General features: G+C 41.0%; 1 protein-coding gene across 3 annotated transcripts in view; it reads left to right on the top strand.

The window, feature by feature from the left end:
- Positions 1-25,361, top strand: part of ANXA11 (annexin A11) — a 47,255-nt gene that overhangs the window by 3,127 nt on the left and 18,767 nt on the right. For 2 of the 3 annotated variants that reach the window (XM_031956388.1, XM_031956386.1), the window contains exon 2: positions 24,356-24,419. In XM_031956388.1, coding sequence (XP_031812248.1) covers positions 24,365-24,419 — 55 coding nt within the window. In that variant the 5' untranslated portion in view covers positions 24,356-24,364. Of the gene's footprint in view, positions 1-10,565; positions 10,622-24,355; positions 24,420-25,361 lie in introns of all 3 variants that reach the window. The other variant, XM_031956387.1, reaches the window with a different exon arrangement.

Raw genomic sequence — 25,361 nt, 5'->3', positions numbered from 1 at the left:
AGCCTTTCTTTATGTTCCCAGCTCATGAGAATTTCTCAGGTATATATCCCTATTTTTTCTTAATATTTGTATCATTCATTAAGCCTTTGCTAATTCTCTCTCCCAGTGCATAGAACATAGGGATTGGAGTCAGGAAGACTCATCTTCATGAATTCTAATCTGACCTCAGATACTTACAACCTGGGTCATTTGACCCTTTTTGCCTCAGTTCCTCATCCCTAAAGTGCTGAAATAAATACCAGACCACTCCAGTATTTTTTTCAAGAAAACCCCAAACAGGGTCAGACATGACTGAAATAACAACAAATGCTATCTTAAAATGGCGATTAACTAACTATTCATGGGTATAGGTTTTATATCCAAGGACAAGAACTATATCTTATACTTATTTCTGCTCAGTAAATATTTACTATATATCTACTTTATACAAGCATTTTGGACCCTCCATGAACTTACTTCAATTTACTTTTTCCTCCACTTCTACTCTCCTTCATATCCATATTTCAAGATTAAACTTTTTGTTGCTCTCAAAACATGCTCTTCCCCTCCGTTCCACCCTTCCATCCATTTTGCTTTTCTTTACATTTTAGCCCTTCACCTGCAATACTTCCCATCTGTCTCCATCAACCATAATAAAATTAATGTCCTTCATGGTCTAATTGCAGTGCTACTTCCTCCACGATTCCTTTGATGACTTTGCTTTGGAGTCCCACAGGAGTTTGTGACTTTCATTGTGAATGCTTAAGTTATATGATGAAGTAGAGAAAGTTTGTTAATCAGCAAGTATTTATGAAGCACCTGTTAGTGTAATGCTGGAGAAACTGAGGCAAGATAGAGATTAGAGAGTATTTAATATTTTATTTGAAAGAGAGAGATTTACTGGGACCAAATGGATCCATGGTTTGGTCCCAGGGCTGAATGAGACTCCAAGAATCCAGCTAACAGTGTGAGTTCTCAATGACATATTTACACGTGGCTCAGACACAAGGGGTAGACAGAGGCAGAGGCGCAGTCAGGGTGCTGAGAGCAGGAAGCAGTTACACGGGATTAACAATCTGATTCTGACTGGGTGAGGGAAGGCATGGGGGATATCTGATAATTGGAATTACAGAATGAGGAGAGGCACCCAACATTCTGAAGATGTCTAAGATAGAAGATTTTTCTCCTTATCTGGATCATCATGATAAGGAGGGAGGAGTGGTTGAGCAGAACAATTAGGGAAACTGAGGCAGGACAATTTAGGGAAACTGAGGCAAGATAATAAAAGAGAACTGAGAACATTAGATGCTAGGAATTATAGACACAGACAGAAACCAAACAGCTTCTGACCTCAAAGGTGTTTATATTCTTTTTGGTGACTTCCACCACTAGAGTTTAAGGCCTTCATTACCTCTAGCCTAAACTGTTGGGATACTCTCTTAATTAATTACTGATCTTCCAATCTCTTTCTGCAATCCATCCTTCAAATTGTTACAGAACCAGCTTTGAGGGTTATCTCTGATTACATCATTTCTCTTCCTTCCCCAAACTACCATTTGGGCCTTATTCCTTATCAGTCCCCTTTCATACAGTTTCTGTTCAATCAAATTGGGACTGTTTTCTGAACTCTGCATAACAGCTCACAGCCCTACCTAGTCCAAAAGGTCACACTCTCTGACTGAAATCTGTTCTTTCAAGACTCAGCTCAGGAACTCCTGCTTTTATTAAGCTTGCCCTGTGAACCCTTGAATTAAAAAATGTTTACATTTCCCCTTTGCTTCTTTCCTGCCCTACCCTCCAATTATACTTCATCTGTGTATAAATATCATTTCTACCTTTTTTATATCTCCCCCAATCAAATTTCAAGTTCCTTGAATATGCAGAAATTATTTTAAAAAATCTATATCCTCCAGTTTGTAGTAATATAGGGTTTAATATTTGTTGACTTTATCCAAAGAGTAGAGGTTGTAAGTAGCAGACCTGAGATTTAAATCCTCTGAGACCAACTGTTCTTCAGTAGAGTACAGCTGTTCCCCAACGCTCCCGAAACCTTAACCCAGTCCTATGTCCTTTTCTTCTTTCCAGCTGACAGCTATGTAATCCCTACTTTGGCAGAACTCTCCACCTTCTGCCCTCAGCCCTGATTTGGAGTATTCAGTTTTAGGTATCAGTATTTAGGAATAATAAAACATTTCTTAATGTCTATTACTCACACAAGTTTGTCTCCCAGAAGGAGGACCCTAAAAATGATAACAATGCACATTACTTCCTTCAGATGCCCCCACTGAAGCAAGGGGAAAGAGTAAGGAAGTATAAATGAAAGTGTTGGGCAAGGGCAGGATGTAGGGTTTGGTTTCAGTCATTGGTTGTTGATGGTTCTGAGGTTAAAATCTAAAGAATAAAGCAAGACTGCTTGAGTTGCACCTTGTGACCTTTTAATGTCCTACTAAGTTGTGTCTTTTTTCCCAGAGGCTGGTGCTCCTAAAAAGCTGCCTATAGCAACAAAAAAGTAGAGCCCCAAATTAATCACTTACCCTTTCCCTGTCAGGCCCTTTTACCTCAGGTTGGAGGAGCCAATTATTAGTATGAGAAGCAGATTTGGGAGCTGAGCATAATCCATATATGGGAAAGAAGGAGGGAAACCCATAGCCCTGGATTGGAAGAGGGAACCTCCATAATCCTGGATTGGAAGAAGGAACCCCATAGCTCTTGATTGGAAGAGGGAACCCCATAACCCTGGATTAGAAGACGGAACCTTATGCCCTAGATTGGAAGGAGTCCCTATAGCCCTGGATTGGAAGAGGGAACCCCATAGCCCTGGATTAGAGAAGGGAACCTTATGCCCTAGATTGGAAGAAGGAACCCCATAGGCCTGAATTAGAGGAGGGAACCTGATTCCCTAGATTGGAAGAAGGAACTCCATAGTCCTGGATTGGAAGAGGGAACTCCATAGCCCTGGATTAGAAGAGGGAACCTTATGCCCTAGATTGGAAGAAGGAACCCCATAGCCCTGGATTGGAAGAGGGAATCCCATAGCCCTGGATTAGAAGAGGGAACCTTATGCCCTAGATTGGAAGGAGGAACTCCATAGTCCTGAATTGGAAGAGGGAATCCCATAGCCCTGGATTGGAAGAAAAGAGAAAGGAGTTGTTGGGAATTGTGTTTCTGGATGCCCTGGGTTGGCACAGCCATTGGGATGCTTTGACAACTGGCAAAGAGAAGAGAAAGGGTGATAGCAGGTGAGACTATGGGATCCACTAAAAAGATCACAACTCTTTTAGACTGGGTGAGAGGACCTTTATTTATATTCAAATCTGTGAATCTTTATTGGTTGTCTAGTAGGTGAAGAGTCCTTTGCTGGAAGCTATGGAGAAAGCTTAGTCTAGTGGATAGAGCTTTCTGAAACTTGGAATTAAATTCTGCCTTGGACACTTACTAGCTGTGTGACCACACTAATCTCTCTCCTGGGCCTCAGTTTTCTATAAAATGGGACTAATAGCTTCTACTCCAAAGAATTATAAGAATCAGATGAGATAATTTATGATCCCTGCGAGCTCATTGTGGATAAACTAGCTTTTCTGTAATCAGTCTGGGAAATTTATTCATTAGCTGAATTGTTTATTGGTCTGGTGTTCTGTAGGTAATTTAGAGAACAACTTCAAGGACTTCCAATTGTGGGGGAACATTTCAGCCACTAAAGTGGTGGGGTAGATAGAGTACTGGGTTTGGAATCAGGAAGACTCGTCCATCTTTCTGAGTTCAGATCTGGTTAGTGCAATTTTAAGCTGTAACAACAGCATTCTTATTTATTTAAGCTATGAGAGCTTAAAACTGCACTCAAACCATTGGAATGCCCTATAAAAATATTACATTTAGTGTTGTTATTAATTATAAATGGTTAAAAAAAAAAGACAGTCTCTTCTTTTAGTTGGAGAAGTGAAATTTACAATTTAGTTGGAGAAGTTGAAAAACAGAACAAATAGAATAAAAATCCCCCAATCTGGATCCAAAAGCCTTGCTGTGAGCCCTGGTTTGGTCATTTACAGTCATGCCTGACTCTTCATGACCCCATCTTGGGTTTTCTTGTTAAAGATACTGGAGTGGTTTGTCATTTCCTTTTCTAGATCATTTACAGATGAGGAAACTGAGGCAAAAAGGGTTATTCAGGGTCACACTACTGATAAGTATCTGAGGCCACATTTGAATCCCCTCGCCTGGAATGTCCCCCTTCACCCCAAAAGCCTTCTCCATTCTCTAAATCCCCTGCAAAGTGTCAGACCCATCATCAAGAAATTTTAAAAGCATTCTGTTAATGAATGAACTCCCTCCTGGTTACAGAAATGCTAGTTAGTCCATGCTGGAATGAGCCTGCAAATCTTAACCCGTATTCTAAATGCTAATGGTTATTTTTGTTGTGGTTACAGTTTCCATTCTCTTGGTGAGCTGAAATGAGCTGTCCAAGGGTGCCTGTCAGAACCTGCCCACTGTCGTGTTTTCCTGCCCTTGGTCAGGAGTTTCAGGCCCTGACACAGCCGCTTAGATAGCAGATTCTGTGATCAGTTCTCCCGTGCCTGGAACAGTCCCCATGTGACTTCTGGCCTGGGCCCAAGCAGAATTTCTCTCCAGCAGGGTGCCGCCATTGCTGGCAGCCTGGAATCTTATAAACCAGGACTCAGAGCCCGGCCTGGCTGATGATTGACAGAGCTATTTTGAATGAGTGGTCTGTGGGTGGAAAGTTTAATGTCAGTTTAACTGGCACACTCAATAGAGTTTTTGTTTAAGTGCCTCGGGCTGGTAGAATGTTAACCTGGGAGCCCCAGTTCTGCTTTTATATGGTACCTATGACGTCCATCCTGGGAGGTAAGACAGAAAGCCAGCACAGAAGGGCTTTATCTTACCTGTGGGTTGGTGCTTCATGAGCTGTTTTTAGCATGTCCTCCCCAGCATCTACATGGGAGATTCTGAGATTAGAGTTACTCCTCCCGGTGGCAGCTATTCTAGGGAACTCCAGGCCCAGATGGGAAAACTTAGATGGATGATATTCCTGGGAGAAAGGTTTCCTTTTCTGAGTATTCCTACCTGCCCCTCTGGCAGCCCATTCTATTGTTAATTATCTATTTCTGGAGACCAAGTGAGAGGCAGTATGTCCTAGTAGGAGGTCTTGGGAGCCAAAAGACCCACAATTAGCCAGCTTCTGAAATGTACTATACATACATATATAAGGGATAAGACTGTGTGTGTGTGTGTGTGTGTGTGTGTGTGTGTAGGCATATATATACACATATATGTATGTATACTATATATATGTACATATAAAACATCTTTCTCACACACACATACATATATCCCAGCACCTAGTTACAGAATTCCATTGTGGGCCCTACATTGCTGAATAGACTCTTGAGTTAATTGAGTTGGTTGGTTGATTAATAATAAGCCAAAAGAATGGAGTTGTAAGAATAGAATTTTAGACATCAGCTATGGGTAGGATGGTTCTTTTCCTGCCCTTTTTTTGAGGGAGGAGTCATTGGAATCTTGTTTGTTCCCTTAGAATCATACCTTTTGAGAATCTGGATGTACAGACTAGCACCACTCAGGACTGGCCCAAAGGCTACTGCCTTTATTTTCTTAACAAAGGTACCTGGGTTATTCGCCGGATGCCCATGTAGGAGAGATCCCCTTTAAGAGAACAACCCCCCCCCCCCAAGCTTACAACCAAGTGAGGAAAGATGTGGGATACTGGGAGAAAGCAGAAACTGGGAAGAAGTGAGTAATGTGACTGCAGAAAAAGGCAATTCAGCAAGGCCAGAGGCTTAAGTCTTACAGAATTATAGACTGTTAGAGAAGGCAGCCACTTTGTCCAAACCAGACCCAACCGCACATCCCTGACATCTTGAACAGGTATTCACTCAAAGATCTCAAGGAAGAGAACTTAACACCCCCCAAGGCAGTCTGCCCATTCAACCTCCAGACAGCTTTAACTGCCAGGTAGTCCTTCTCTACAAAGAGCCAAAATAGGCCTTCTGGAGACATACCTTCAGTTCTGTTCTCTGGAGACTGGCAGAAGTTCAGAACCAAGTCCTCTCTCTACGTGTCATGTTCCCCTCCCTAGGATTTCCCCCTCTCTAGGCTAAATATCTCCCTTTCCTTCAACCCTTGCATGATAATGTCTCCAGCCCTACGGCTAGCCTGATTTCCTACCTCTGGATGTGTATCTAGGTTTCGTGGTCATCCTTGAAGGTGGAGGCCAGAACTGAAAAGATTTCTTTCCAGAAGTGGCAGAGTCCAGAGGAACTATCACTTTTCTCTTTCTGAATATTGCCCATCTCTCAATATAATTTAAAAGAGCATTGACTTATATCTGCCGTTCAGAGGATATCAGTTTTTTACCTTACCATCCATTACCCTCGTGTCCCAGCTCCCTAGGGACCCTGCCTTTTTCCTGGCAAAATTAGCAGGATTGAAGGTGATTGACTTTCAAAGAGCTGTGAGTCCTACTGAAGAAGCCAGAGTCCCAAACTATGGAGGGAACTGGGTTAGTCCCAGGATTGGAGATTATTATTTACCAGTTGAGAGAATAGATCTTTCCATTAGTGATATTCATTCTTCAACAGTACCTGGCACATAATACATGCTTAATAAATGCTTGTTGATGAATTACTAAGTAATAGGTAGTAATGGGGATATCTTCTGATGAGCAGGGGAATGGGCTGGAAAATCCATTTTATCTTGCTTATCTTCTTCCGATGTGATCTTTTGTTCCAGCCAGGCTGGTTGTTCTTCCTAGTCTATCTTGCTTCCGTAGTGCTAGGCACAGAGCAGATACAAGCAAATTAATCGTTGTTGGCTGACTTGACAGGGTAATTGTTCCCCCAACAGTGATCTCGGGTAATGCTGGTGCCCACTGCTGCTTTCAGGGTCTCGGGCAGGTTCCCCCCATCCACAGAATTTGATAGAATAATTGCCAGCACTCAATGGCCATGAAAGAAAAGTCCTCTCTTTAAAAGGAGTACCTCTTCCTGTCCATGACAACAGTTACCTTTGAACGAGATGAGGTGAGATCTTTCAAGACAGTTGTGAAAATTGAGTAAGGCTTCATCTTATTTCAGAGTTTGAGTAGGCCTGAAGGACTTTAAGCCTTGACTCAAGTCAAGGGCATACTTAAGTCCCTCCCTGCTATCCCTTGGCATACTTAAGTCCCCTTGTTATCCTCCTGTGACATCAGTGTCTTTCTGTTTAGGTCAAATATGGGCAACTATGTACTTATTGATCAAGTTCAATTTCTTGGGTAGTTCCTGCGTTTAGAATGTAAGATCCTCAGCCAATAAGGATGAGGGTCAGTGGTGGGAGGGGGTATTTGCGTTAGGGATAAAAAGTGTTGACCCTGCCCCCTACAGTGCTTCCTCCCTTCGATTGTCTGCTCGATGGGTGGGACGCCCGATTCTCAAGAACGTATAATAAAACTTTGCTTTGCTTCTAGATATTTCTCCAGCTTTTTTTATTAAATGCTGTCTGAACCACACACCCTTTTCTGGGTGTAGAGCATTGCTTGGAAGATACAAAAGAAATAGCCTTTATGGTAGCTGTGGTCTGTTCCCTTTGGGAGCTTACACTCTAGCTGGGCAGAGCAGGACCATCCTCAGGGTTGCAGTGTGAACCCTTTACTCTGACTGAGTTGCAGTATTATGCCTTGGGAGAGAACTGGACCCTTTCCAAGCTTCTGCACTCTACCTAGGAAGATTTACATCAGTGAGAATCTGATAGAGCTTCAGGGTGTGTCTGTTCCTTGTCCTTTGCCCCACATATCACTGCCCCTATCACTCCAAAGGTATCTGCAATCTGCAATGTTCTGGTATCATTGTGTTGACTCATGATGATTAACTGATAATTCATCATTGAGAGCAAATATTTATTGAGGACTGATTACCAGCTTCCCCAAAGCACACAGGATGAATCTAAGTCTCTCTGGGAGTAACTCCTTTACCATCTTTCTTCCCATCTTTTCCCCCATAAACACCCTATTTTTTTTTTCAGATTTGCATAGAAATTGTTTTATAAATGGATGGCATTCTCACCCCCTCACTGGATTATGTAGAAAGCATTTTTGTAAATCTTGACGTACAAAATCAATGTGACATTAGGAAATGTTATCACTTCTTGTTTCCCTTCATCACAAAAGATGCTGCCTTGGTGATGACTGAAAGGAGTGTGGTGAAGATGAGTCAGGAAAGAAGCAGCTGATTTATAAGGGAAATTGATTTGTTAAGTATTTTATTTTTAATTTAATGTTTTATATGTGACAATTTTTAACATTTAAAAAAAATTAAGTTTAAAATTCTTTTACCCTACCTAACCCAATGAGAAGCCTAGCAATTTGATATAGGTTATACATGTGTAGTCATGCAAAACATTTCCATATTAGTCATGCTGTGAAAGAAAACAAACGAAGAAAAATAAAAAAGTAAGGAAAAATATTTTGACCTGTATTCAAACTCCAAAGCTCTTTCTCTGGAGATGGATAACATTTTTCATCATGCCTTTCATAATTATCTTGGATAATTGTATTAATGAGAATAGCTAAATCACTTGCAGTTGATCATCATCAATTTTTCTGTTATTTATATACATTGTCTGGTTCTGCTTATTTCATTTTGCATCAGTTCATATAAGTCTAGGTTTTTCTGATAGCATCCTGCTTGTCATTTCTTACAGCATAATGCCATCATAATTATAAACAACTTGTTCAACCCCAGTTGATGTCATCCCTTCAATTTCCAGTTTTTTGTCACTACTAAGAGCTTCTATAAATATTTGTATCCATTTAGGGTTTTGTTTTTGTTTTTGTTTTTGTTTTTAATTCTCTCTGGGCTTGTAGGTATATTGCTGGGTTAAAGAGGATATATGCACAGTTTTATAACTCTTGATCACAGTTCCAAATTGCTTTCCAGGGTGGTTGAAATAGTTTACTTTAGATACCTTTTCTAGCAATGTTCTTTGAGGTTGATTCTCCTATTATCTGATTCCTTTAGAACTAGTAAAGACTTTGACAGATCATGCAGTTTAATTAATGTTGTTTGTTAATTTCAGTTGTGTTTTATTCTCCCTGACTCCTTTTAGGATTTTTGGGGGGCAAAGATACTGCAGTGATTTGCCATTTCCTTCTCCAGCTCATTTTACAGATGAGGAAACTGAGGCAGAGTTAAGGGACTTGCCAGGGTCACACAGCTAATGTCTATGACCAGATTTGGATTCCTAAAGATGAGTCTTCCTGACTCCAGACCCTGCAATCTATCTTACTGAGATACATAGCTGCCCCCCAACAACATTTTGCCAGTGAGGAAATCAAGGCAGGTAGAGATTGAGTGAGTTGCTCAGGGATCACTTGGCAAGTTTCAAATTCAAGACATGCCAATTCCAAGTCCAGGTCACTGACAATTATAGATAAAAAGTTGACTTCTGTCACAGAGAGTGCAGTTGGAGACCAGCTTCAGCGAATACCGAGAGTGTAAGTGAATCTCTGAGACCTGATGGAAGAGAGGCTTTGCAATCTCCATTTATTAATCTGAGCCAGGGTTTGTGTACCTTTTAGGCTAGTGTTACGATATTTCTAGCTACCTTCCAGGATTAATGCACAAACCATACTTTGACATTTCAGTATCCACCTTAACTATCAATACACCACGGTACTTATCAACATAGAATTGTAAATAGCAGCATTGTGATGCTCATCCATACCAATAGAATTATAAATAGTCATGATGTTTAACAGTCAGTACCAAAGTACTTATTGAAACAGTTGTAAATAACAGAAATTATCGTACTAATGTATTTATCTCTAGTATTTCTTTAATTTAAGAGGTAAATCCTATAGTTGAAAAGCCTTGCCTCCCACCCCTCATGTATTCTCCATCCAAATTATCCTAAATTTAGATCAAGTGTTTCTTTATAATTCATTGTTAGGGAGATGGTGAGCCAATAGTTTGAATTGCTCCAGCTCTTAAGTAATACCTGGATCAGACTCTTGTTCATGGATTTATTCAATACTGGCCCTCTACTGAGTACCCTGAGAGGGGACTTGAAAGATCATAAGGCCAGCCTAACTAAAGTTGTAAAGGACTTCAAAGGTCAGCTAGTCCATTTTTCTTGTTTTATATTTTAGGAAATTGAGGTCCAGGATATGTGACTCGCTCATAGTCACTGATAGTGTCAGAGAAAGGATTTGAATCTGGGACTTCTAACCTCCAGGGCCATGCTCTCCATCACACCAAGCTGCTCCCCTTCAACACTGGGTCAGCACTGCCATGTTTATAGGGATATTTGTCTGTGGTGATCCCACAACGTAACCTTGTGCTTTAGCAAGAGACTCCATTCATTCATTGGCAGCCTACCTAATGTGTTAGCCCTGTGTACTGTGGGACTTAATAGAGAAGTACTATGTGAAATTAAAATTAAAAAAAACAAACCTCTATTCTTAAGCTTTTGTTAAGGACAACTTCACATAGGAAACAGGGAATGATTTTTTTAAAAAGTCTTTATATTCAGTTTTCAAACAGTTTTATGTACTTTGTATTATTTGTTCTTTATAGGTGGGTGGATGTTATTATCTCAGTTCTACAGATGAGGAAATGAAGATTTAGAGAAGGTGGGTGACAGCTGGCTGATCCAGTTCCTGGAAACTGCACTTGATGTGATAGATAAGAATGAAAATCTAAAGAAATGGATTATATGTAAAATGGATATGTAAAATGGATTATATGTAAAAAACTGAGGCAGGGAGGAATTGAGTGACTTGCTCAGGGATTACATGGCTAAAAGGTATCCCTAATTCTCAGGGTGAGCCCAGGACAAGGCACTTTTCTCTCTTACCCTCAGTTTCTTTATCTGTGAAATGGAGGAATTAGTATGCATAACTGCTTAAGGTCGCTTCCAGCTCTAAAATCTGATTCCTAAATTCTAGGATTTAAAAGGTGTGAGCCAGAGTAAATTCTGGAAGGCTTCAGAGGAGTAAATATGATCTGGGTTTTGAAGATTATTAATATTTATGCAAAACACAACTATTTCATTTGATCTCACAATTACTGTGGAACTAGTTGAGGAAATTGAGACTGACTTGAGATGAGGCGGCTTGCCCAGGTTGTGTCTGAGGGTGATGAGGACAATACAGCCTCGACGAGGATTTCTTTTAACTGAGGTAAGAAGCCCATTATAATTTCTTCTATAGCGGGGGGCAGCTCTGGTTACCCTGGGTTAGAACCTAAGCTGCTGACAGACTCAGGGAGTCGATTAAGAGGAAATTAGTCGCCTACAAGACGTTGTAGGGACGAAATCCTGGTTTTTTGTTGTTGTTGTTGTTTGTTTTTTTGGACGAATTGTCTTCTTACAAGAGGGCCTTTCGTTGACACCTTTCTTGAGACGTCTAGAAAGGTTACGCTATAGAATCATGAAGTTGTTTGGGCTTGTGGCAAAAATGGGTCAGTTTCTCTCCTCCATCCCTAAAGATTCTCCATTGGGCTATCTCTTGAGAAATAAGAACAAATTTAGTATAAAAGACTTAAAATCGAAAAGGTGAGCATCTGAAAGGAATATTTTAATGCAGATGCTCTCCAGGACAAGGCTGTATTGTCCTCATCAAGGGCAGATCTGAACTCAGGTCTTCCAGCTCTCTTCATTGACCATTGTCTACCTCTGAAGTGTAGGTAGCTGGAACACAATACGGTAGGACGTTCCATGCCCAGAGGACCCCATAGACTTGACTTAGAGAAGGAAATGGACCATGTGTGGTACGGAAGCATGTGACGTCCCCTGCCCTGGGCACATGGGAGCTACACAGCAAACATTAGTCATCTGATTGCATCCTGGGTTTCCCCTCTGCCATCTGCACAGCCTCTTCCCACAGATTTTCCCTTCGTGGCTCTTAGGAAAGGCCTGGATACAGTCATGTGGCCAGCTGGTTATGGAGCTGAGAAAAGGGAACTGCCATTTTCCGCCTGCTTCACTCTTGGTCTGCCCAGGCTGAAGCAGGAGGAGAAAGGCTGGACCCACTATCTGAGGGTCGGCTCGTGGAGGAGCCCAGCATAAAGACTGGCAGATCATTTCCTCCCTCTGGCCTGTTTCTTTATCTGCATAGTGAAAATCTGTGTGTAATGGACCATGAATCAATCACTCATACACAATAAAAGTCGCAGAAAGCTGAAAGAGTAGAGGAACCGGAGAGGTTAGCGAAGGCTTCCTAGCGGAGGCAGCCTTTGAGTTGAGTCTTGAGTTGGGAAGGACATTCTAGGCCTAGAGAATAGATGAACCCAGAACAGGAGGCAAGGAGGCGGATGAACCTTGGCTGGAGAAGAAGGGCGGTGTTGGATTTTGGAGGGCTTGCATGTTGGGCTGTGGCCGAATATCACTCGAGTTTTACTTGGTATAAAGCAGAACCCACTGGACATTTTTGAGCAGAGGAGTGATATGATCAAATATTAGTTATTGATGATAATATCACGGTATGCACTGGGTGTCATCTGTTGGGGACAGACAATACAAGAGTACAGATGGGCCATAGGAGATTGAGAAAGACCAAGGGTCTTCGAACTGAACTTTCTTGCTTTAACATTTTTCATTTGTTTGGTGATGGGGATAGGGAATGTAAGCAATGGCTTTTAATGAAAATAGGATGATTTATGTGTTCAGGGAAAACATTTCAATCGATCTGTGTATTAGGCTAGCTTCCTGTATCTGTAATAAACTTTTGTGATCATTGAATTAACCGGAAGAGGACTGGAAGTCTAGTTTGTTCAGTGTTGGAGTTTGACCTCATGGACTTAAAATGCTCCTAAGAACCCTGAGCTTCTCTTTGAAACTAGCCAGTCAACAAGTATTTATTAATTGCTAAGGCCATCTTTAAATATAGATAGATAGATAGATAGATTATATGTTTAACATATTTTATTGTATTGATATTATTTATTATTAAAATAGCATTTTATTTATGTGTGTGTGTGTCCCCTTTTCCCCTTACTGTATCACTTTGGGGCACAGAATACTCAAATCTCTTCTGATTTAAAGTTTTAGGTTACCCAAAGGTAATCAGAATAGCTGGCAAATAATAGGTGTTTAATAAATACTCATTGATTTGGTGGTAGATGAGTTCAGCTGGAATATCTTACTAATAAAACATCGTAGAGAATCAGTGAAAGTTATCTGGGAGCAGAAAGAAAATAACAAGGAGGAGCAAAGCTGTCTGTGTCCACCATATCTTGGTGTAGAATGTCCCCAAGCTGTGGGTTGGGATCTCCTGTGGAGCACTCGTTGGAAGGCATGGACAGAGATGACCAAGGACAAAAAGACCTAGATGAAATCTGTTGCGTGACACTTCAGCAAAAATCATACCAAAAAATACATATAAAGGAGCCAGAAGTTGCTAATAGGGCTGCAAAAATATTACTGGCTCTAAGGCAGTGACTGCTCTTAAGTAACCAAGGTCCCAAGTTAGAATGATTGAATTGTTAGAAATAGAAGGGGCCGATGGTGGCAGTTATTCACTTGTTGAGCAGTGTCCAAGCCTTCCTGATCGGCGGACTGCAGCGTGCTGATGTTGTCCACCGGGTTTTGTTGGCATAGATACTGGAGTGGTTTGCCATTTCCTTCTCCAGTGGATTAAGGCAAACAGATCCTAGAGTCACTTGTCCAGGATCACATAGCTAGTAAGAGTCTGAGGTCTGAACTTGAACTCCAGGCCTAACCCTTCTAACTACTTCTAATTTTAAATCTGCTGGCTGCTGATTTTAGTTTAGAGAACCAAAGTGGTTTTGAATGTTATTTACATTTGTATAGGTGGTTCTGCTTCCACTGAAATGCTCTCTTGAGCTAGGATGGACTGGTGTTGTTTTCCCTCTGTTGTCAGCAAGGAAACTCCTAATTTTTTTTTTTTTTTTTTAAACCAAGGCCTAGAACTGGAACCCCAGCTTTCTGCCTCTTGATTCTGTTCCTTTTGGAACCTCTCTGAGACTGTTGTTTGTTTTTCTCTTCCATGATGACATCAGGGAGGGGACTCTATGACATGCAAGTGAATTGGACTGAAGTGGGAGAGGGCTTTGCAAAGTTACCACCTCACTGTTCCCTCCAGTGCTAGACATAGACCAGGATGACTTGAGATGGCCCTGGATGCAGTGGGAGACCTTGTATTTTAAGCTATGATTTTAACAGGTCTCAGTTTGACTGAAGTAATGTCCATTTGGTGTTTAAAGCTAGGTAAGAAAAGAAGCACACAATAGCCTCTTTTATCTAGTCAAGAAAAAAAAAAGAACAACCTATCAGTCTGAGAGGGAATGACTCTCGGGTTTGCTGGCCAGAGCAGAAACAATTGCTGTCAGCTAACCTGGGCCCAAATTTTGACCAAGTAAGGTTTGGCCTGGGACTTGTTGGTGATCAGTGAGAACCAGTGATTTGGGTTTAAGCCTTGGTCCTTAAGAAAGAAATCTAGCAAGTAAGCTCCAGATATCTTTTGAGGCTTCAATGGTCAAAATCTATATTCCTTTGGACAGAGTCCCTAATACCCTATGTGAACAAAGGGAAGGGAAGGGAAAGAAGAAAGGAAAAGGTGCTATATTCTGAGTGAAGCAGGGTGGAGATGGCCAAATTTAGAGAATCCACCTAAATGTCCACAGGGATATAACTGTCCAATCTGAGATAGAACCTTTCCCAGCTCACATTGGTCTGATCAACTTGACTCCAATATAGGGATGACATTTTGGTTTTTGACAACAACCAATCAACTAATCAGTAATTATTGAGAAGATGAGATCCTTTTTGCTGCTAAGGAAATAATCTATATCAAAGACATTTAGGTAGAATAAAAGCTGTCTCTGTACTTGGCTCTAGGAATTATTGGGCTTTGGTTTATTCCCTACTTTGCTCCTGGCTTACTAAGTGATCTTGGGCAAGTCACTTAGTTTCATATTTGTCACTAACAATAATAACTTATTATCATTCATTTAAGGTTTGCAAAGCATTTTTCTCCCAACAAACCTGGCTCTTTTGAGTAGAAAGTCAGTGGTTCTTTGCAAATCAAAATCTTAGAATTGTCTGAGACCCAATGGGTGTCATAGGAGAGCCTTGAACACAGGCCCCTCCATCCATTTTCATATCCCTACACAATAGTACCACCCCAGAGAGGAGTGTGGTTAACCCCTCATTGTGCATGAGTAAAACTGGGACTCCCAGAAGTTTCATGGTCACCATAGCTTAATGAATGACTGAATCCAGGTGGCTCTTCCAAGTATGGCCTCACATGAGAGCCCTGCCATGGGTGAAGGTGATTTGAAAAGTTAAAATGCAACTCAGATGATGATTTTCAACAATACTATGCCCAAAGGGCTCTAAAACTCCATATCCTTTAATCCAGCATTGCCAGGGGTGGGTCTGTATCCCAAAGAAGTCATGAGAGAGAAAAGGACTGACATGAGCAAAAATGTTTGTAGTAGTTCTTTTTATGGTGGCAAAGAATTGGAAAATCAGGTGTCCATCAGTTGGGAAATGGCTGAACAAGCTGTGGTATATGAAAGTAATGGAATGTTATTGTTCTATAAAAAATGATGAACCAAACTGATTATAGAAAGGCTTGGAAAGATTTACATGAACTGATGCTGAACAAAACAAACAGAACCAGAAACACATTATATACAGTAACAGCAAGATTGTGTGATGACGGACCTGGTTCTTCTCAGTGTTTCTTTGATCCAAGGCAATCCTAATAAACTTTGGGTGAAAAACACCATCTGCATCCAGAGAGAACTATGGAGACTGAATGTAAATTAACACATGCTAGGTTCACTTTTTTTTTTTCTCTTGTAGTTTTTCCTTTTCTTCTGATTTTTCTCTCCCAACATGATTCATATAAGGAAATATGTTTTTTAAAAAAATGTACATGTATCATCAAAACCAAACAAATAAAAAACAATTTGCCTTGATCTTTCCCAGTAAATGGTGTGTTTTGGTGCTTTTGACATACCAGGTAACTTCTTTTTTTCCTTCTGGGCAGCTGGGAATTACTCTTGTTTCTGATTATCCTCAGCACAGTACCCAGCACATATGTAGACAATACTTAAAAAAAAAAGACTTGTTAATTGATAGATGGATCTAGAAAAAGAAGAGAAAATTGTGAAAAGTCAGCATGGATTCATTAAAACAAGTCATGCCAGACTAATCTCATTTCCTTTTGAAAAGGTTACAAGACTGATAAATGACAGGAATGCTGTAGATGTTGTTCTGGGTTTTTTTTTTTGTTTTTTTTTTTTTTTTTTTTTTTTTTTTTTACACCGGATTGAAAGATGTGAGATAGATCACGGTAGAGTCAAGTGGATTGGGAACCAGTAGAGAAGTTGAAAACCAGTTTGGTAGTAACTTTGGATGAACTTGAAAGGTTAAGTAGAGTGCCCTGGGGATTGGTGTTTTAATATTTTTATTAGTATGTTGAATACTGGGTAAAGATCAATTAAAATCTTTTTTTTATTTTCAACTGGCACAAAGGTAGGAGGGACAGACAGCTTGTATGGGTGACAGGATCAGAATCATAGACCACAATATTGGGCTAAACCTCATAAAGTCTTATACTTAGGGTAAAAAAAAAAATCAGCTTTATACTTATTTGCTAGGAGAGGAGGAGGAACAGCTGGATAGCAAGTCATTGAAAACCCTAGTACTGTTGTCCTGCTGAATCCTAAAGAGTGTCAATATGGCAGCCAAAAAGCATGGATTGTAATGAGAGAAATGAAGTGTAAATGACAGGTGTCATTGTGGGGAACCAGGTTAACAGACTAAATAAAAATACAGTAAAACACAGAGGGTGTTGGTAAGTGGTTTTCTTACCATTCTTACATCCTTATGTATGGTTTAACATTCCTAAGAGAAACAGGTTTAGAGCTGATGTAAAGAAAATTTTCCTAACAGTCAGAACCACCTGAAAAGTGGCTTTGGTTATTGTGGCAGTGGCACTCTTCGGTGGAAGGCTCACAGATCTCATCTGGAGTGTTGTGGAGCAGTTTCTTGTATGGGTTAGACCAGGTGGTGGGTGGGTTTTATTTCAGTGTGAGATCTTAGAAAAATCTACTGTGTGGTATAAGAAAACTCTATGGGGGAGTAGGGACGGTAAAAGAAGAAGATTGGGGTTTGGACTAGATGATCTCTCAGACACATCCAAGGCTTTATCTTAAGTTCTTATACTTGTTCTAGATCCCCCATATGGGTCTGATAACTGAATGTGGGGGTTGTGAAATTATGATTTATATTTATAGATATTATACCTATTTTATAAACTATAGAATTTCTTGGGCAAAAAGAAATCATGAACAGACCTGCGGGTCTTCTTGTGGATGTTCTTGGCCACTGGAGCCTTTAAGCCTTCCATAGAAGACCAGCATGGCTTTTCAGAAAACAAGGACTTAATGTTTCCCAGAGAGTGGAATGTTCTGCTCTCCAAAAGCCTCCCTTGTTGTGCCCCATCCCTTTACATATTTTACCCCATTAACTTGCCTACCCCTAACTCTGTCCACCTCAGAGCTGGGCAGGATGGAGTAGGGGAAGAAAGGGTCATTATTCTCCTTAAGACTTTTTCAGAAGCACAGGTCTGGGCAGCAAAATAGGTGAAATATATATACACCATTCCTAGCATAGCCCCTCATTTTACAGAGTAGGGAATTGAGGTTAAAAGGTAGAAGGAATATTTTTAGTTACTCCATTAAAAGGGTGGAACATGTTCTAGAACAGTTTCCAGAGTGCACAGATATGTGGAACAATTTATGGAATCATTTATTCCTTATGTTAAATGGGGGGAGGGAGGAGGCAGAGAAAATTTAAGAAACTTTACCTAGGCTTTAAAATCTTTTGAGTGTATGCTTCCAGGGAGTCAAAGGATTAGAGCTAGAAGTGAGACTTTAGCACTCATCTAGCTTAATCCAAATGATGGGCAAGAAGGAAAAGATCTGCCAAGCTCTACAGAGAAGAGATTACTCATTTGGTAGAGATGAAAATGTCATGACCTTATTCAGTGAACTCCTGATTGCTTTCAGAACAAACTATAAATTTCTCTATTTGGCTTTTAAAGCCCATTACAATCTGACCCCAGTTTCTAACCTTATTATACATTATTTCTCTTGGATCCATCCAAATTGGCCTTCTCTCTGTTCCACATAGACAGTGTTGAGGTTGGGAAAGGGGACCCCAAAAGTTTGGGGTCACAGACCGGTGTTGCCAGGTGTCTCAAAAGAATTTCAGGCTTGAACCCATCTCTAGTCTAGGGGCAAAGTTTATTGTAATTGTAACACTAATTGCCCCAGGCTAAATTCAAAAAGAAATTAGCAAGGGGCCCAGAGAGAAGGGGATAGATTTATAGGATAGAGAGTTGGATCCGAGCTTCATGTTATTTATTTGCTAATTTTATGGCTTACAAGTAGATTTTAGGGGTGGTCTGTTCACTATTGTTTCAGGAACTTGGTCATTACTGACCAACAGATTATCCCTCTGACAGTGTTTGTGGGACTATTCTAAGGCCAGAAGATTTTGAAATTATTGACAGATAGGCTGTTAGAATAAGAGCACTCTTAGGTCAAAGGGCCTCAGGATTACTAATATATCTAAGGGAAGAAATAGTATTACACTCTTAGGCCAGGGAACTTTTGCAATTATTGACAGAACAATAGTACTCTTAGGTCAAAGGGCCTCAGGATTACTAATACATCTTCCTTAAAATCTAAGAGAAGAAATATTATTATATTCCTCTACAATTGTTGACAGACAGTATTGTTAGAACAGGAGCACTCCATGCCTCTGCAGTGGTCCTGTACTTGGAATACATTCTCTCCTCACCTCTCTCATAAAATCTCTCATACAAACCTTGAGTCCAGCTATACCACTGCTATTTTCACACCTCCTGAGATCAAAAAACTAGGCAAAAAAGTCCTATATATACAAAAATATTTATAGCTGTTCCTCTTTTTGTGATGGCAAGAACTGGAAACCCAGTTCCTCTGACTTCTACTGATGTTCCCTGCCTTTCTTGTTAGGTGGCGATCTGAAGCAGGTACTCCTTCTTTTTGCTTCTCTTCTGAAGCAACTTTCCACAACATGTCTTTGCTTAACATTTAAAAGGTTATCAGACAGGCAAGGGAACAAAGTTGGGATGGCTAACTAACCTTGATGGGACTTGAGGGGATGTCTCCTCATCTCATTCAGCCATCTTGTTACCAAGGCTCCGAGTTTGATTGTTCTTCCCCTCTAGGATGGTACTTTCTTCTTTGTTGTTTAGGTTTAATTGATGCCTTTGATTATACCCCCAATTCTCACTTTGCATCCCCTGTGAGCTTTCCTTTGGAACAGAGAACAATTAAATCTTGACACAGGATATCCAGGTAATATTTTTGCACGTGTCATCCCATTTCTCAGGTTTGGGTCTCTCAAGATCATTCTCCAGCTTGAAAGGTTGATCATAGTTTGACAGCTTTTTTAGTGTCTTCATTATAGTCCTCTATGTTATAGAGTCTATATTGATTATTTAGTCCTGCCTACTTACTCTGCATCAGTTCATACATGTCTAATTGACAAGATTAGCTAGTGATATTCATGTGGATGATTCAGCTTTTAAAGTCAGATTTTCATCTCTTTGGGAATATACAGTATGATCTTGCAGCTTTAAAGCCCCCATTAGGAGTAGAACAGCACAAGATGTTCTATAAAGTGAAGGATTACTTCATATTTGCATTTGACATTTTCTCTAGGAATTGCTCAAACAGTAAGCAGGAAGGAAAGGATTTGTCAAGATGCACAGAAAAGAAATTACTTTTCTGGTGGAGATGAGTGTTAATGCTCCATCGAATCCTGAAATAGTGTTTTCAACATTTTATTCTTCCATTCAAAAAATTTTGAGTGTCTCCATTCTTTATTGGGAAAAGATCTGATTTCTTAGCCTGACAGTGAAAATCCTTTCCTTTCTGGTTCTTTACTTTTTCTAGCTTTATCTCTGATGTGTTGTTTGGGCCCTGGTTGGCTCAGAGTAAATGTAACTAGCAATTATTTCTGTTTTGGCCAGAAAACTGAGGGTCTTCTCTTTCCAGATTGGGAGACTGTTTTTTGCCTCATTTCTTTCTTATCTGGTCTTAATCAGTTTGTCCTTTGTTCTTGAAGAGAACCCTGACATCTGAGAGGTGACACTATGACATACGAGTAAATTGGATTTAAGTGAGGGAGGGCTGTGCAAGGGCCCCTGCCTCACTCTGCTCTGCAGAGCCATCAGAACCCAGTGGCAAGACACAAAGGAAGACGACTGGAAATGGTCCTTGGTGCAGTGGGAGACCTTGAACTTTTTTAAAGTCTTTAACAAGTCTCAATTTGAGTGAAGCAACACCCATTCAGTGATTAAGCCTTGGTAAGAAATGAGGCTGCAAATGGTCTTTTTTGCCCTCCTTTCCTCTCCCTTCCTACATACACACCCAATCAATCTGGGAGGGGAAAACCTGAGTTTCTTGCCAAAAAAAGAAACAATTGCTATTTACATACACTCTGAGTCAATCCGAGTCTGAACTATGACCAGTTGGCCAATTCATGAGAGTCAGAGTGATTTGGGTTAAAAGCATGGTTCTTAAGAAAGAAATCTAGCAGGTAAATGCCAAGATATCTTGGGAGGTTTCATCAATTAAAAAAGAATTTGTATTCCTTTGGGCAGAGCACTGGCAGGTAAGGGTATGAAGGAGGAAGGAAAGAAAAGAAAAGGAAAAAATGAAGAAAGAAAGAAAGGCTGGCTTAGTCACCAAATGACCATTGCCTCAGTCAAACTGAATCCTGTTAAGACCTTAGCTTAAAAAGGCCCAGAATCCCACTGAATTCAGGGCCATCTCCAGTCCTGAACTATGCCTAACCACTGAGCCCAGCTGGTTCTGGAGGGGAAAGTGAGGCAGGTGACCTTGCACAGCCCTCACTTAAATCCAATTCACTTGCATGTCACCTTTCCTTCCTCCCCTGAGTCTATTCTTGTTCCAATACAAAGCACAAACCACACACCACCTTTGCCTTTTGCCGGTTCCCAGCTCCCTCTGTCCTTCCGCAGCTTCCTAATGTGCACTCTGCTTCCCCTTGGGCTGGTTTCCACTGACCAGACCGCGCTCTTATTATTTTCAGGTAGAGCCTGAGGCTACTAACTGCCTGCCTGTGTGGCTAGCTTTCAGATCTCCTTTGCCCTCCAAAAGGAGAACTTGACAAGAGGATCGATAAACTGCAGTGAGCACGAACAGAATGACAGAAAGGTTTAGTGGCTTGGTGACATGACAGATGAATATAGGGCCTGAGATTAGGAAGGCCTGGCTTTGAATCCTTCCCCCAGCTCTGACCCGCTGGGTGACTTAACTAATGTCTGTGAACCTCAGTTTCCTCGTTTGTAATATAAGGATAATAGGACCTGAGAATCAAATAGGATATGCAGGTGTGTGTGTGTGTGTGTGTGTGTGTATAAATATATTTGTATATATATGTGCATATGCATATATGTTTATAATATATAAAATATATCTATAGATATATATTTATATATACATATGTCTGTATAAACACTTGGCAAATCTTTAATCATTATATAAAATGTTTATTATATGAGAAGCAGCTGGAAATTATTGAGCTTCAGGAATGGAGGAGGAGAATGAGTTAAAGAGGAATAAAAAATCCACTTCAGCCCTCTGAAAGGGATTATTCTGTGGAAGAGGGCTCAGTCTTGTTCCGTGTTGCCCGCATGAGAAGGACCAGAAGCCGAGAACTCAACATGGTCTTTATACAAAAAACACTGTTGTAATAGAACTGGCCCTGAATGAACCAAAATCCCATTTGGAGTTTGAAGCTCACTGCTACTGGTCTGGCCTTTCAGGAATGTTGCAGTGGGGTCCCTTCACTGAAGAAATGGCCTAGGCCCACCTAAATCTGAGCTTTACCAGTGACTCTGGAAAGCTTTAAGTTATGGGGCTCCCACTTACTTTAAACGAAGTATGGGCTTGAGGAAAATGTTGCAGGCAGGATGAATGACCCCAGTGTGAATTAATTTTAACACTGAAAAACAAACTGGGAGTTTGGGTGAGTTGCCAAAGGGGTGGGGACCCCCTAATGGCTCAGGCTAGATTTAAAATACCTTTATGAATAGAATGCTTTTGATGGAGCTCTGCTCTTGGTAGGTGTGGGCTGACTGAGAAGGAAGATTGGGCTAGGGGGTGGGGGGCCTCCTTGTCACTGTCTTGGTGACTCAGCTCATTAAACTTTCCAGGGAGAATAATTTTTCAGTTTGCATTTCTTTCAGAGGGCTTAGTCAATTCTGTTCCCTGGTAAATACTGTTTGGAAGGGCCTTTGGGCACCTGGATTTTGTAGGGCTACCCTGGTTCTCTCTGCAGGGGGTTTGGAGGCAAGTTTGGGTTAGCAGGGCCACCTGGGTGGTGAGTCAGTGTTCAGAAGGCCAGGCTGGGAGTTAAGTTGGGGTGCAACTGGAGCCTGTGCAGCCCTGTGGACAAGGCACTCGTTGTGTCAGGGAGGTGAGGGTTGTGAGCAGAGGTCCAGGTGGATTCTGCACCCAATGGCAGCAGACCCCGCCCCAGGGACTGCATGGGAGCAGAGAGCCTGGGCAAAGAGAGGAGGGGAGGGGAATAGAGAACCTGAGCCTGGAGAAACAGGTATGTCTCTGGTCACCTGACCAGGCGATAAACAGAGACATCAGGAAGGTGAAAAGGGTTGGGCAGACTTGAGGCAACATTTTCTCCAGGAAGTTCACTTGTGCCAACAGAGGCGTGCTGTCAGGTGCCTTTTAAAGGAATCGGGGTTTTTTGGTCAGCCCTGCTGTAAGGGAGGGAAGCTGGGGGTCTAGGGAATGTTAATGATGGGAATCTGATCTCAGTACAGAATTAGGACAAAATTCTAGTATTTTTTAGAATTTTAGTACAAAAACTTAATCTTTAGAGTTTGGGAGGACCTCCATGTGGGCTTGGTTGAGCATAGCATCCCTCAAATCATTATTGATCAGTTCACCTCCTTTCCTGTTCAGTGCCAGGGCTTTTGTCCAGAGTCTTGCTTGAAGAGGAAGGTGTGACCTTGAATGCACCTGAGGTGTAGTGTTCTAGGTAGGAATGGGATCTCTGAAGCACCAAGTCCTAGGCTTTGGAAAGTACAGTGGGTGGCCAGGGTTCCCTTCACATTAGCTGGTGTTCTGAGTGGAATTCGGTCTCTAAAGACAAAAATATTCAGAAGGATCTAGTTCTTGTTCTGGCATAGTCAAAAATGAACATGAACCGTCAGTGAAAATCAAATCAAAATCTTTGGGGCAGGGGATGGTTTTTCAAATATTCCTATCATCTCTCTCTCTCTCTCTCTCTCTCTCTGCCAGGAAGTATTAAGAGTCTGAGGTCTGGCCTCAAATCTGTTTGAACTCAGACCTTCCTAACTTGAGGGCTGGTGCTCTATCTACTACACCACCTAACTGACCCTAAAATATACTTTTCTCAAGTAATGCTCTATTAGTCCAAAAGTGATTTGTACCTTCCCCCCCAAATCTGTCTTGTACAACACCTGAGTTCAGGTAAGACAATGACAGAGGGTGACAAGGTTGAAGACAATAAGGATGATAGAAAAATAATGAATTTACATTTTAATTTGAATTCAATGAAATATGACAATTTTTGCAGTATTTTTAAATGTAATAATTATTTTTCAATATATACCCTATGTAAATGCTTTAAATAGATGTCATTTTAGATATGAGCCACTATATTTGAAGTCAGCCTATCTGGGAACCAGTGATCCACCATATATGAGAGTTGAGCCCAGGAGTCCATTGTCAATTTCTTTTTCTGTCCAGGCTCTCCCTAGCAGGTGGACATCTTAATTAGCTTTGGCTAGCAATGTGATAAGAGCAATAATTGAAGGTATTAACATAATTCTTCTTTTTTTTTTTTTTAAGATTTGCAAATCTTTTTTGCAAATATTAGCTCATTTGGTCCTGACAATAACCCTGGGCTATAGAGGGTATTATTATTATTATTATTATTTCCATCTTTCAGATGAGAAAACTGAGGCAGGCAGAGGTTAAGTGACTTATACAAGATCACACAACTATTCAGTATCTGAACTAGGATTTGAATTCATGTCTTCCTGACTGTAGACCTAGTGCTCTATCCACTGCACCATGTAGCTTCCTCCAAATGCTATTTAAAATAACCAATAAGGTGAATGAAACAAGGCTACTTGTATGTATGACTGCTGAAAATGGGACTTTTTTTCTTCCTTGAAGGGTAAAGTATATGGAGTGTCAACTCTCAAGATGAGTTAGTGGGAGAAGAGGTACACTTTTAACGTTTTATGTCTTTTTGTTTTCAGGTCTAAGAGATGAGCTATCCAGGCTATCCTCCCCCTGGAGGTGGCTACCCACCAGCTCCCCCAGGTAAGGGAATTATTCATGCTCTTCAGTAGCAGTTCAGGGTCCTCTCCCTTCTCCATCTTTTCCCCAGCACCATCATATATACAATGAGTGGATATGAAGGCACAACAGAGGGAAATGTGTGTAGACAGACAATGCAAAGGGGGTGGGAACAGAAAATAGAATGTGGAGCATTGTGAACAGTAGCCACAAAAAAAGGAAGTCCAAGTCAAAGGTGTTTGGCGGTGGTCTTTACCCATTCAGAAGCAGAGGGATGGAACTGAAGCCTGGGAGAGCATCATTTCCTTCGTGGTCTGCCTCTGGTCCCCTGGACAGAAGCACCACGAGTCTGCTGTTTGCTGTGGGACAACGGCACACCCAGAAGTGGAAATGAGACCTTCCCATGGAAAGTGGGCTGTGATGTTTTAGTCCTAGCACCCTGCAGATTGCTGCACCAGAGGCTGTGTCTGGAGATGACTGAATGAGCGAGCATTTATTAAATGCTCACTCTATGGCAGCAGCAAGGCTCTGCTTCCAGAGTTTTCTCCCTGTCCTTGAGAAAGACTGTAACCAACACGGGTGGGCAAAGGGAAGATCCGATAACAGTTTCCAGAGTTTGGCTCATCCCTAAACATCGATTGCAGGATACCCAATTTCTTGTTTTTCATGCAAGGAGAAAAATACTCTTTTTTTCCCATTCCAATTCCCAGGATCTAAGTCTTTTTTCCTCTATTATTTTTTCTTGGAATAACGCTCAGTCATTCAGAAAGGAAACACCAGGGAAATCATGAAAAGAAGGTAAATAGGGATAGTGACCTTGTGCTCATCCCTCCAGCTGCCTCCATCCCAATTTACATTTTTAAACATTTTTCTGGGAAATCAGTCAGTTGCCTGGGATTTTGAAATCGTGAGATCATCCTTGCAATCTCCTCCTTGCCTTTAGCTGAAGACACTGCAATCCCGAGA

This window comes from Sarcophilus harrisii, chromosome 2 (genome assembly GCF_902635505.1).
Source record: "Sarcophilus harrisii chromosome 2, mSarHar1.11, whole genome shotgun sequence".
NCBI lineage: Eukaryota > Metazoa > Chordata > Mammalia > Dasyuromorphia > Dasyuridae > Sarcophilus > Sarcophilus harrisii.
The sequence above is the reverse complement of the archived record's forward strand: the minus strand, read 5'-3'. Positions and strand labels throughout refer to the sequence as shown.